We start from the raw sequence: 13,612 nt of genomic DNA, 5'->3' as shown, positions 1-13,612 counted from the left end.
GCTTGAAATATCTCGCTTTGCATGTAATGAGTCTCATGTGTTAGTTTCACCTCTTAAGTTGCATTACTGAAATAAATGAACTTTGCACGATATTCAAATTTTTCGAGTTTCCCCTGTATAGAAAGATGCTGTGATGAATCTCCATCTTCTTATGGACAAGACAGAGAAGGAAGAGAAGATATTTGCAGTTTTTCAGTGCATCTGATGTGCGGAGGACTGGACGGAGGATGGGATGTGCGATACTCATCAGTAGTGTGATGTGTCAGGGAGGGGGAGAGCTGCTAAGTGAGATGGGGAGGGAGGAGACTGCCTGCATGGCTACAGAGCACTCCGGTCCGATCCCCCAGTTCTCCTCCACGCAGCAGAGCGGCATGCAGGACTTCTGCTCTTACTGGCACCTGGATGTTAGAGGTTCCATTGCGGGACAACAGCAAGCTTGCTAGCATCCCAGTCCAGCCCCGTCCTGTGGGAGGCCAAATCCTTGTGCAGTTGGATATATAAGATGTAGGATGCTCCCCATTTCAAGAATCAAGCGACAGCCTTTTCTCTGGCCGGTGAATGCTGAACCAGCTCCCTGGATTTGTATGATCCCAGAAACACCTGGTGTCCTTCGGATAGGTGCGGTGCCCCCTCCGTTTATTGTATCCTGCCCTCACCCATCTCCTTTGCTACAGGGGGTACCTGCCTGGCAAGCTCCCTGCGACCCTTTCCTACCTTTGATGTCATTGCCCACTGCACCAGAGCCTGCTGTTCACCAGTTTCCTTTGGCAAATGGGCAGGTAAAAAAAAAAAAATTCCCCTTAAGTCTAACTGTGCATGATTGGCAATAGGATAGGTGATCCGACCTGTCACCTCCATGGGTGAGGTGGTATAGAGGATGGCATCCCATGAATGCAACTTTCATTTTAACTCTGCATTGTCTCATTATTTTCATTGGAAATGATTTGGATTTACTCAAGTTTTTTGTGTTAGAGACTTCAGCCAGGCTGGATTCATCCTCAAGTGGTTGTGTTAAAAAATAATGACGTAGATGGATGGATAGATGGATAGATAGATAGAATGATTGATCAATCAATAGGAGATAGACAGACAGACAAGTAGATAGATAAATAGATAAGTATTAGATAGATTGATCGCTTGATAGATTGATAGGAAATAGACATACAACTAGATAGATATTAGATAGATAGATAGATAGATAGGAGATAGACATATAAGTGGATGGATCAACGGATGGATAGACAGACATATGAGTAGATAGATTGTGGATAAATAGCACAGATAAATCTGATACATGCAAATTAAATATAACATTCATATAATAGTTTCTAATAGTTACTTTCTTATCAAATATAGATACTGTAGATAGATCAATCGATAGATAGACAGATAGATAAATAGCCAGACATATAGATATGGGATAGATAGATAGATAGATAGATAATAGATAGATAATAGATAGATAGATGATAGATAGATAGATAGATGATAGATAGATAGATAGATAGATAGATAGATATAGATAGATAGATAGATAGATAGATAGTAGCAGGGCTGCAGTGGACTTACTTGCAGTCATAAGGAGAACATATTGAGATATCACAGTGAGTTGTTTCTCGTGGCAAACTGAGCTCTGCTACATCTGCACTTGGCCGTGCCTCTTTGCCCAGTCTTTGCAGAGCCTCTACATTACAGCTCCTCAGTGTGAGTCTTGAGGAATTCGGCAGCTCCTTGGCATCACACAGGGAGCATTGTGGCGCATACAATGAGAGCTGCAATATTAAACAATTCATCAAGATAAACACTCCACATCTCAGCTCATAGCCGTGGCGGTCCGGTAACCGGCTGCATTCATAGCAATCGGGGTTGTATTAGTTCTCTGCTAAAAATATATTAATTTATGACAAGTGCATTGCAGAGGTAATGGAAAATGGAGAGCGCGCTGAAAATAATGCTGCATTTCAGGAAAGGCTTCTTGTTTTCTTCTGCTTTGAAGTGTTAACTACAGTATGTTGAGTTTTAGTGCTTTTATATGACGTGTCATACTAGTGAATGGCCACTAGAGGATCCCATACCCCAAAAATCTTCCCAGGTGTAGGTTAGGCGTCTCTGCCATTCAGCGGACTATATATACATGCAGATAAAGCAGAAGCTTCCTAGTTCATTTTTCTAGTGCTTGGTGTTAATGCACCAGGGGCTTCACCTGCATGCCAAGTGACAAACACAGTTCTGCTACAGCTTTTAATATTATAACTTTTATTGTATATAGTTCTCTTGGTATTATCTGCTGAGAAATTGGTGCCATGTTAAATATATACTGCTGGGTGAATAGGAGTTGGCATGGGGGGGGGGGGGGGGTTGAGGTTTCAGTAAATGAGACTTTATGTATATAGAACCAAGCTCAGGACCATGGCTGCCCAGACATTGTGAGTTGTTAAAGCCCAGGGACCAGATTCAGCGGCTTGTTGCCTCCTCCTTGCACTCAGCATCTGGGGCAAATGCTCCACCGTCCTCCTGGACAACATATGTGTTCCTGCTGGACCTGGATGTAGTGCTGCTAACCCTGACCCCACTATACCGTAGATAAATTCTAATAAATGGCACAGATCTGCTCATTACTGATCCTCACATAAAAAAAAAAAAGAAAAAAGATTTTACTAATAATGTAAGTTTTTGAAATCTATTTTTCTATAGAAAAGTGCTCTTGTAAACCCTAGCATGGTCAGTTCTGTACAATCAATTTTACAGGGATCCTATCCCATTGAACAATGGCTGATAACTGGGAACAATAGCTGGCATTTAACTTGGATAAGGCAAAGTGTTGTGTCTTTTGAAAGAGCTGTAAAGGGTTATTCCGGTTATGTAAAGCTATGTGGATAGGGGGATAACTATTAGATTGGTGGGAATCCTACCACTGGGACCCCCAACGATCACTAGAGCAGGGGCCCCGTACCCTGTGGAGCCCCCCAAAATGAAAAGAGCAGCAGGTCGAGCATGCACTCAGCAGCTCCATTCATTTCTATGGGAGTTCTGAATCTCTGTACTGGGAATTCCCATCGAAAAGAAGGGCTGGGCGCATTGCCCAACCGGCTGCTCCATTCATTTCGGGGGGGCTCCACTGCGATCTCGTGATTGCTGGGAGTCCCAGTGGTAGGACCACCACCAGTCTAATAGTTATCGCCTATCCTGTGGATTGGGGATAGCTTAATATAAAAGGAATACCTTTAACGTGAGGATTTGTTGATTGGCTGTATAGGATTTTGGACGGGGAGTGGCATTTTTTCAGGAATATGTAGACTTTTTTGAAAATAGATAAAACAGATAAATGTACTAGATCATCAGGTGAGAACTTTCCAGATACTCAGAGATGAAGGCGACACAGATTTGGATGATGAAGCATGACACTAATTGTTACTGATGTAGCAGAGCCGATTTTGTCACTACACTGCTTACTGTCAGCTCTGTGACGGCTGCAGAAGTTTGGATAATCCATCAGGTTTACCTGCAGTAACACCACAGGTGAAAAAACATACATTGCAGCATGCATGTGATCTAGTGCAAAGTGCCGTAGGTTTTCAGGAGGATGAAAAGGAAGTAAGCGGACTGCAAATGCGTAGCGCTTGGGGGACATGCACATGGCTGTTTGATGGACTTGAATTGTATGAATCCTAATATGGCGCCTTTACGCTGCTATGGGTACATACTCTACCCATGAGGATCTCCGTATTTAAAGTCGCATGTATTACAGATATACGAGTAATGGAGGTGGGCACTGCAAAATATAGGAAGCAGGGTGCTAATGTATTGCAGAGATATCACACAGAAGCAGTGCTTTGAATGGACAGTGCAATGCCTCACATGGGCACTATATGGCAGCACGTGGAACTCCTTAGGTCAGTAGTATGGACCCATGAGGAATCCATGTGCTGATATACAGGCTACGTGCTTGCTGAGATAGCTGTATACCAACATATTGTTACTGTATGCAGTTTTATAATTATTATCTTCCTATATAATTGATATAACGGCATTACGGAATAACATAGTGACATTCAAATCCAGTCCAGGGAAGAAAACCTCTCGTCTCTCCCATTATTCTATGATGATGGAAAATTCCTTTTAATGCTTCAAAAATTAAAAATTTCAGGAAAGTATTCTGTAATGGGAGGAGAAGGAAGGGATTAAGGGCAAAAGTAGGATAACACAGAAGCCAAAAGGGAATATGAGACTGGACTTGGGTGGGACAGAGCAGGGAAGCCAGCAGTGGGGTATTGATCATAGTCATGTACATATGAGGGGTGGAGCTGTGACTACCTTAGCACATTTAATTAAAGGGATTATCCCATGACTAATGAAAAACAGACCTCACATGAATCCAGACATCTCCCCATTTGCTAGATTTAAATCAAGCTGACAGCTCAAGGGGAGTGTCTATTCTGCTGAAGCTCAGGGGTGTGTGTCTATTCTGCCACAGCTCAGGGGGCGTGCCCATGCTCTCCCTATCACAGCTCAGGGGGTGTGTCTATTCTGCCACAGCTCAGGGGGCGTGCCCATGATCTTCCTATCACAGCTCAGGAGGCAGTTGAAGGATAAAACTGAGCATGTGCGGCCATCTCAGTGAGCAGGACAAAGAAAAAAAGAACAAACTGGTGGCGTTATACAGATATATTTTATTGAATATTCTGTGACTATGGTAATTTTTTTATTACATTCAGTTACAGAAGTATTCAGAACCAGGGTCTGGTTTAAAAACTGAAGGATATTTCTCCTAGGACATCCCCTTAAAAAATTAAAAATGGCGCCTCCTCCAAGTAATAGATGACTTTGTTACAGCCATAAACATTTGCCACAGTGGAGGTTTTCCTGAATCACAGTGAAAGAAAGACAAGAAAGGACTATTCACAGAACAAATCTGCAGAATTCTCCACAGTACAATGTATAGAGTGATAGGTGAGGATTTTCCTTAGTTTACTGGGAGGGCAGATGGACAGTTGTTCAGAGTCCGACCAGTTTTTCCCAGACATTCCCAGCTGGAAGATGTAGGACAGAAAATATTTAAAGTGGACCACTGACAATATAAAAAATGTAATTTGTGGTAGAAGAGATATTAATACAGTTTTACAGAAGTGTATTACTAAGGGTCAACACACGTCATCCTTCATCTTGAGTTTCTAAAATCTAGAGGTCAAGTAGACATGCCGATTGCCAGGGAGAAGAAGATAAGCAGCTGCCAGATACCTCTGTCAACATGTATCCCCTGGTTTAACCAAAGATTGGGTTTGTGACAGACAGTCCAATGAGTCAAATCTTGTGTCTTGTAAGGGAACGTTCACAAGGTGGTTTATGCTGCGGACACTGTGCTAAAATTTTGGCTGTGGCCGTGTGGTCTCTGCCTCCCATTGTTTTCAAAAGGAAGGGAGCGCTGCAGTTTACATGGCAGGCTGTTTAACCCCATAGGGACACAGCCTTATTTCACCTTAAGGACCAGACCATTTTTTGCAAATCTGACCACTGTCACTTTAAGTGCTGATAACTTTAAAACGCTTTGACTTATCCAGGCCGTTCTGAGACTGTTTTTTCGTCACATATTGTACTTCATGACACTGGTAAAATTAAGTCAAAAAAATTATTTTTTTTGCACAAAATAATACCTAATTTACCAAAAAATTTGAAAAATTTGCAAATTTCAAAGTTTCAGTTTCTCTACTTCTGTAATACATAGTAATACCCCCAAAAATTGTGATGACTTTACATTCCCCATATGTCTACTTCATATTTGAATTATTTTGGGAATGATATTTTATTTTTTGGGGATGTTATAAGGCTTAGAAGTTTAGAAGCAAATCTTGAAATTTTTCAGAAATTTACAAAACTCAATTTTTAGGGACTAGTTCAGGTCTGAAGTCACTTTATGAAGCTTACATAATAGAAACCACCCAAAAATGAACCCATCTAAGAAACTACACCCCTCAAGGTATTCAAAACTGATTTTACATCCGTTGTTAACCCTTTAGGTGTTGCACAAGAGTTATTGGCAAATAAGGATGAAATTTGAGAATTTCATTTTTTTGTCTAATTTTCCATTTTAACCCATTTTTTCCACTAACAAAGCAAGGGTTAACAGCCAAACAAGACTGTATCTTTATTGCCCTGACTCTGCCGTTTACAGAAACACCCAATATGTGGCCGTAAACTACTGTACGGCCACACAGCGGGGCGTAGAGTGAAAGGTGCGCCGTTTGGTTTTTGGAGGGCTGATTTTTATGGACCGGTTTATTTACACCATGTCCCATTTGAAGCCCCCTGATGCACCCCTAGAGCAGAAACTCCCTAAAAGTGACCCCATCTAAGAAAGTACACCCCTCAAGGTATTCAAAACTGATTTTACATACGTCGTTAACCCTTTAGGTGTTGCACAAGAGTTATTGGCAAATGGGGATGAAATTTGAAAATTTCATTTTTTTGCCTTATTTTCCATTTTAACCCATTTTTTCCACTAACAAAGCAAGGGTTAACAGCCAAACAAGACTGTATATTTATTGCCCTGACTCTGCCGTTTACAGAAACACCCAATATGTGGCCGTTTACTACTGTACGGCCACACAGCTGGGCGTAGAGTGAAAGGTGCGCCGTTTGGTTTTTGGAGGGCTGATTTTTATGGACCGGTTTATTTACACCGTGTCCTGTTTCAACCCCCCTGATGCACCCCTGGAGTAGAAACTCCCTAAAAGTGACCCCATCTAAGAAAGTACACCCCTCAAGGTATTCAAAACTGATTTTACATACGTCGTTAACCCTTTAGGTGTTGCACAAGAGTTATTGGCAAATGGGGATGAAATTTGAAAATTTCATTTTTTTTGCCTTATTTTCCATTTTAACCCATTTTTTCCACTAACAAAGCAAGGGTTAACAGCCAAACAAGACTGTATCTTTATTGCCCTGACTCTGCCGTTTACAGAAACACCCAATATGTGGCCGTAAACTACTGTACGGCCACACAGCGGGGCGTAGAGTGAAAGGTGCACCGTTTGGTTTTTGGAGGGCTGATTTTTATGGACCGGTTTATTTACACCGTGTCCTGTTTCAACCCCCCTGATGCACCCCTGGAGTAGAAACTCCCTAAAAGTGACCCCATCTAAGAAAGTACACCCCTCAAGGTATTCAAAACTGATTTTACATACGTCGTTAACCCTTTAGGTGTTGCACAAGAGTTATTGGCAAATGGGGATGAAATTTGAAAATGTCATTTTTTTTGCCTTATTTTCCATTTTAACCCATTTTTTCCACTAACAAAGCAAGGGTTAACAGCCAAACAAGACTGTATCTTTATTGCCCTGACTCTGCCGTTTACAGAAACACCCAATATGTGGCCGTAAACTACTGTACGGCCACACAGCGGGGCGTAGAGTGAAAGGTGCACCGTTTGGTTTTTGGAGGGCTGATTTTTATGGACCGGTTTATTTACACCGTGTCCTGTTTCAACCCCCCTGATGCACCCCTGGAGTAGAAACTCCCTAAAAGTGACCCCATTTTGGAAACTACGGGATAAGGTGGCATTTTTTGGCGGACTATTTTTAGGGTACAAATGATTTTTGGTTGCTCTATATTACATTTTTGTGAGGCAAGGTTACCAAAAATTGAAATTCTGAAATTTCATCTCCATTTGCCATTAACTGTTGAGGAACACCTAAAGGGTTAATAAAGTTTGTATAATCAGTTTTGAATACCTTAATGGGTGTAGTTTCTTAGATGGGGTCACTTTTAGGGAGTTTGTACTCTAGGGGACATCGGGGGGGCTTCAAAAGGGACATGGTGTCAATAAAAAAGGCCATCAAAATCGGCCTTCCAGAAACCATGTCGGTCCTTTCCTTTTGCGGCCTCCCTTTTACTGATACAGCAGTTTACGACCACAAATGTGGCATTTCTGTAAACTGCAGTATCAGGGTAATAAATATTAACTTTTGTTTGGTTGTTAACCTTTGTTTTGTTACCGGAAAAAAATGCGTTTTTGGCACAGTTTTTCTTTTTTTTTTTTAACCGTGTTAATCTGGGGGGTTAGGTCATGGGATATTTTTATAGAGGAGATTCTTACGGACGCGGCGATACCTAATAAGTCTACTTTCTTTTTACAATTATTTAGGTTTTTGACTATATTATCCTTTTTGATACAAAAATTAATTTTTTGTATCTCTAAAGTCTTGGTGTCATTTTTTTATTTATTTTTTATCCGATTATCTTATGTGGGGGCTCATTTTTTGCGGGACGAGCGGACGGTTTTATTGGCACTATTTTGGGGGCTATATGACTTTTTGATCGCTTGCTATCAAACTTTTTGTTATGTAAGGTGACAAAAAAAAATAAAAAATTTCCCTTGACAGTGTTAATCTGGGGGGTTAGGTCATGGGGTATTTTTATAGAGGAGATTATTACCGACGCGGAAATACCTAATATGTCTACTTTTAATTAATTATTTTAGTTTTTTTGGGTGTCTCAAATCTGAGAACCAGTTTTTTTATCCGATGTCAGTGCTAAATTGGGATATAAATTTAGTACTCCATGGAAGTGTGATACTCCCTGAAGCAACCAATAATGCAGAGACCCGGATGATCGGGGCACGTGTCACATTGAGTAGTGGTGTCCTTCCGTATCCCCCTCGTGTGACACACTCTGCACCTTTTTTGGGTTCGTCCCTTCTTTCCAGTATGGGGGACCACACCTGGAAAGTGTTGGCCAGGGACGATCCGGGCACCTACAGTTCCCGAGGTACTCCGGCCTGCTCTTTCCCGGTCCGAAAAGATCAGGGCCATGAGGACTGCCTCATAGAACTGGAGGAATGTCCCTGTGCTGCCAGCGCTTCGGGATAGTACAAAAGAGTTGTACATGGCAACCTGTACCAAGTAGACCGCAACTTTTTTGTACCATGCCCGGGTTTTGCGCATGGCATTATATGGCTTGAGGACTTGATCAGAGAGATCAACTCCTCCCATATACCGATTGTAGGCGACGATACAATCGGGCTTGAGGACCGTTGCCGCGGTACCTCGCACAGGGACAGGGGTGATGCCGTTACCATGAATTGTGGACAGCATAAGGACATCCCTCTTGTCCTTATACCTGACCAGCAACAGGTTTCCAGTGGTAAGGGCACGGGTATCACCCCTGGGGATAGGTACCTGGAGGTGGAGGGCAGGGAGGCCTCGTTGATTTTTCCGCACGGTCCCACAAGCGAACGTGGATCTGGCGGCAAGGGACTGGAACAAGGGGATACTGGTATAAAAGTTATCCACGTACAGGTGGTAACCCTTATCCAGCAGTGGGTGCATAAGGTCCCACACAAGTTTCCTGGTAACACCCAGAGTGGGGGGACATTCTAGGGGTTGAATCCGGGAATCTCGCCCCTCGTATATACGAAATTTGTAAGTGTACCCTGAGGTACTCTCACAAATTTTGTATAGCTTCACGCCATACCTCGCCTGCTTGGAGGGCACATACTGGCGGAAAATGAGTCTCCCCTTGAACGCAATGAGAGACTCATCAACCGCGACCTCCCTTCCAGGTACATAGGCCTCCATGAATTTGGCCCCAAAGTGATCGATGACCGGCCGTATCTTATACAGACGGTCATGGGCAGGATCACCTCGGGGGGACATGCTGCATTATCGGAATAATGCTGACAATTCCGGATGGCCTCAAACCGGGAGCGTGTCATGGCCGTACTGTAAAGTGGGGTCTGGTATAGGACGTCCCCACTCCAGTACAGCCTGACACTGGGTTTCTTGACCAGGCCCATATGCAGCACGAGGCCCCAAAATGTCCTCATTTCGGCTGCACTGACCGGCGTCCAGCCACCGGGCCTGGCCAAAAAGGAGCCCGGGTGTTGAGCGACGAACTGTTGGGCGTACAGATTCGTCTGCTCCACCATCAGATTTACCAGTGGGTCACTGAAAAAATGACGAAAAAAGTCATATTCAGTGTAGCCCACTGTGGAAATCTGGATTCCTGATTGACCTACAAAATCAGGAATCATGGGCTCGTATCGCTCTGGGCTACACCAGACGAGTTCACTGGCAGGGTTCTCCGGTGGATCTAACTGGTGGGCCAGGAAACCAGTACGAGCTCCAGAGCTGCTCGTACTAGGCTGGGCCACAGGGTCCCTAACATGGCGGTCCCCTTGCTCCGCCTGGTGGCGTCTCCGCCGCCTTGGGGGCTCATCATCATCGCTAGATGATGAGGAGGACGCGGATGATAACAGGAATGTGGGGTCATCCTCGTCCTCACTGGGACTCTTGGAGGCAAACTGGGCGTATGCCTCCTTGGCCGAGAACGTCCGGCGGGCCATAAAGGAGTGTGTGTCTGCGTGTATATGTGCGTGTAACTCTTTATTTTGTGTGCGTGTGTGGGGGGGGCACGGGTGTTCACAAACTCACCCTAAAACTAACAGAAAAAATAACAAAAAAATGTAAAAAATGTAAAAAAAAAAATTCAAAACCGCTGATCAACCGTCCGAAGTTGATCAGCGGTGGGGTGTGCGATGCGCTAACAGTGCCGGCCACAGTCAGCGTACACCAAAAATAAATAAATAAAAAAATGCACCCCAAAAAAGGTGGGGGGGGGGGGCAGGAAGTGGCAGCACCCCTGGGGGTCTAGGGTCACACAGCTGTGCTGTGGACCTCAGACACCCTAACTTAGGGTGATGCAATCAAAGTTCAGAAACGAACTTTCCCTTTTTTTTCCTTGCTTAAACCAAACTTTCCCTGTGCTGTCCCTATGTACCTGTTGGGGGGTGCTGGGGCACAGATCGGGTCCTGGGGGCAGAGATCGGGTCCTGGGGGTGCTGGCAGCGATGGCGGACACACGTGCAGGCAGCTCCTCTCTCCTCCGGCTCCGGAACACAAAAGGAGGAGGAGAGGAGCGCCTGCCTCTTTTGAATCTGCCGCCGGACCGCCCACAGACCAATCAGAAAGCGATCCTGAGTGGTGATGTCACCATCACCACTCAGGATCGCTGGATGGTGATTGGTGGAGTGAAATCACACCACCATCACCATCCTGTTCCGGGTTATCGGGTCTTCAGAGACCCGAATAACCCGGAAACGCAGAAAACCGCAGGTCTGAATTGACCTGCGGTTTTCTGCGATCGCCGACATGGGGGGGTCACAGGACCCCCCGGCGCATTTGCCCCAGGTGCCTGCTCAATGATTTGAGCAGGCACCGGGTTCCGATCACCGCCCGCCGAGCGGCGGTGATCGGAACCATTCATGACGTACCCGTACGTCATGTGTCCTTAAGTACCAGGACATCATGACGTACCGGTACGTCATGTGTCCTTAAGAGGTTAAAGGCTATGGACACCTTTGTGGGCATTTTTTTAATGATTGTATTTGACTCATTTTGGGCTAAGAATCATTTTTTCAGTTGGTATTTTTAAAAAATATTGAGCTGTTTTGTCACAAAGGGTTAACTGTTTGTCTAGCTGTGTGAATGGTACTTTGACTTTGTGTCATCTAATAATCCTTATCCCTAGATTACTAAAAGGTCATGAACACTTACTCATATCAGTAAGATAAGAATTGAGCTATAATGAGTATTTATGAGGGCAGAGATAGGATAAGCAGCCGTCAGCTAAGCTGCCTGAATGAACAGAGTAAAAATTCAGAGCCTGCTACTGAAAAAAAATCAAGACTGCTGTGAGACAGGGGTTCAACATTTGTTTTAATATAGATCAATTAAAAAAATTATTTTTAGCTCAAAATGAGTACAGTGCAATGAATAAAAAAAATTGCCCAAAAGGTGTACAAAGCCTTTGAGGCCTCAACTGTGTCCCTTCTTGGTGCAATGTCTGGACAGATGACACTTTAAGCTATAGTGGGTACTTGGCATTCAAAGTGAACAAGCGCTGACGCTGCGGTTTCTGCCACGGAGAGCAAGGTGGATTTAGATAAAGACAAAATGCTCTGTGTGAACATACCCTAAGAGCAGAAACCAGGAGGCAGCTGAGTTTCCCCCATACACATTTGAATGCCTTGGAACCTGCCAGAAAATCTCTATTGCATTGTGTGTTAGCTATGCATTATATGACTCTGTTACTGGGCCCTTACCAGATTTTTTTGCCCAAAGGCAATAATCTTGATTAATGATGATGATGATGATCATGATGATGATGGTACCTGTACTGTATGTGCTGTGACGTGACTTGAATGCCTTGAATGATCTGAAAAACTATAGGCTATAAATGCATTATTCATATACTGTGGATAGATTGCAGATTGTTTTTATACTGTGATTTAATATGTTAGGATGTCTATGATCATGAAGTGGATGGCTTTGGTGAATGTGTGGAATTTATATGGGAGTGGAGCCTATTCTTCCCATAACAAAACACATACTTTATAAATCCAGAATATATATATATCAAACTAAGTTGGAAAGACCCGTGATATCATTCCCCTTCTTAAAAGGAGGCATTTATGTCATAATATGTTACAGATTTTTCATCCCTATGAAATATTTCTATTGCATTTATTCTTTGAACGCTACATTGGTATGTTCCTCTGTTATTCCTCCTGGAAGTGTACGATTAGATTGAACCACTAGACATTACCATTCCCCCTGTAATTGAAAGGTGTTTCTCTCCATGGTCTAACTGTCAGCAAAGGTGTAGACACATACCACAGTGATGGGTGAACTGAGTAGTTTTTTTTTATTAAGCGAAAGATTTTAATTTATAAAATATAATAAAAATTCTCCCTCCAACTCACCCACTTTACCTAAATTCTACTGTATGTTGGAAAAAGCGTAACAGGTGCTTAATAAATATGTCACTCATTATGACCACCATTTTGTTCAATGTGGCAAAAATACAATGAAATATCTCCTGCTTCCCTTCAATTATAAAGCTGGCTGCCTGCAGCCACCACTAGGGGGAGCTCAGTGCACAGGAATTTATACAGTTACAATTTACTGGAAGCTGATATAATCTCTTTGCATTAAGCTCCCCCGCCTCCCACCATTGGCGGCTGCATGAAAATGCTGTATTTTTATATCGTGAAGAGACAGAAGGAGTTCAGCTCCGGACCACTGCAGCAATTGTAATCCCTCTTTGATACAGGGGCTGTTTATAGCTGAGCCTCTAGCCAGGTCTGCTTCCACTAGTCTTGGTTCACGCTGCAGCCTTCCCTCTCCATGGCCAGTATTACACCTAGAACTCGCAACTGGTTCCAAACTGTATGCCAATAGCAGGGCTGGGCCGACACAGAGGCTGGGGAGGCTCCATTCTCAGGGCGCAGGCCAGCTCCCCAGCCTCTGGGCGGCAGGCAGGCCACTGACCACGTCGCTGCTGCTGCCGCGCCTGCCGGGCTGCCGGCCGCGCTGGAGGACGGAGGGAGTAGTGAGCACTTGGCACTGTCTTATGTGCTCCCTCCTTGCTCCGCCTCCTGGCTCGGCCGCTCCGCTGCTCTGGTCTCTGCTCAGTGGTTGCCTGACTGGCTGCGTACAGCGCGCACTTTGACCTGACGCGCTGTGGGTTGGGGTGGATGTCTGATTAATAACAAACATACATATCTAAATGGCGGGGGAGGGGGGGGGCGCACTTGGGCAGCTCAGCCTCTGTTGGT

At 44.1% G+C, this 13,612-nt stretch overlaps 1 protein-coding gene across 1 annotated transcript in view; it reads left to right on the top strand.

Annotated features, from left to right (window-relative positions):
* The first annotated feature begins 491 nt into the window (after positions 1 to 491).
* The window catches only part of TCERG1L (transcription elongation regulator 1 like), a 343,152-nt gene continuing 330,031 nt past the window's right edge, over positions 492 to 13,612 (top strand). The window contains exon 1 of the mRNA XM_040437737.1: positions 492 to 779. Within this exon, the coding sequence (XP_040293671.1) occupies positions 510 to 779 (270 nt within the window). The 5' untranslated portion in view covers positions 492 to 509. The remainder of the gene's footprint in view (positions 780 to 13,612) is intronic.

The sequence above is a fragment of the Bufo bufo genome, chromosome 6, assembly GCF_905171765.1.
Source record: "Bufo bufo chromosome 6, aBufBuf1.1, whole genome shotgun sequence".
Lineage (NCBI taxonomy): Eukaryota > Metazoa > Chordata > Amphibia > Anura > Bufonidae > Bufo > Bufo bufo.
The sequence above is the reverse complement of the archived record's forward strand: the minus strand, read 5'-3'. Positions and strand labels throughout refer to the sequence as shown.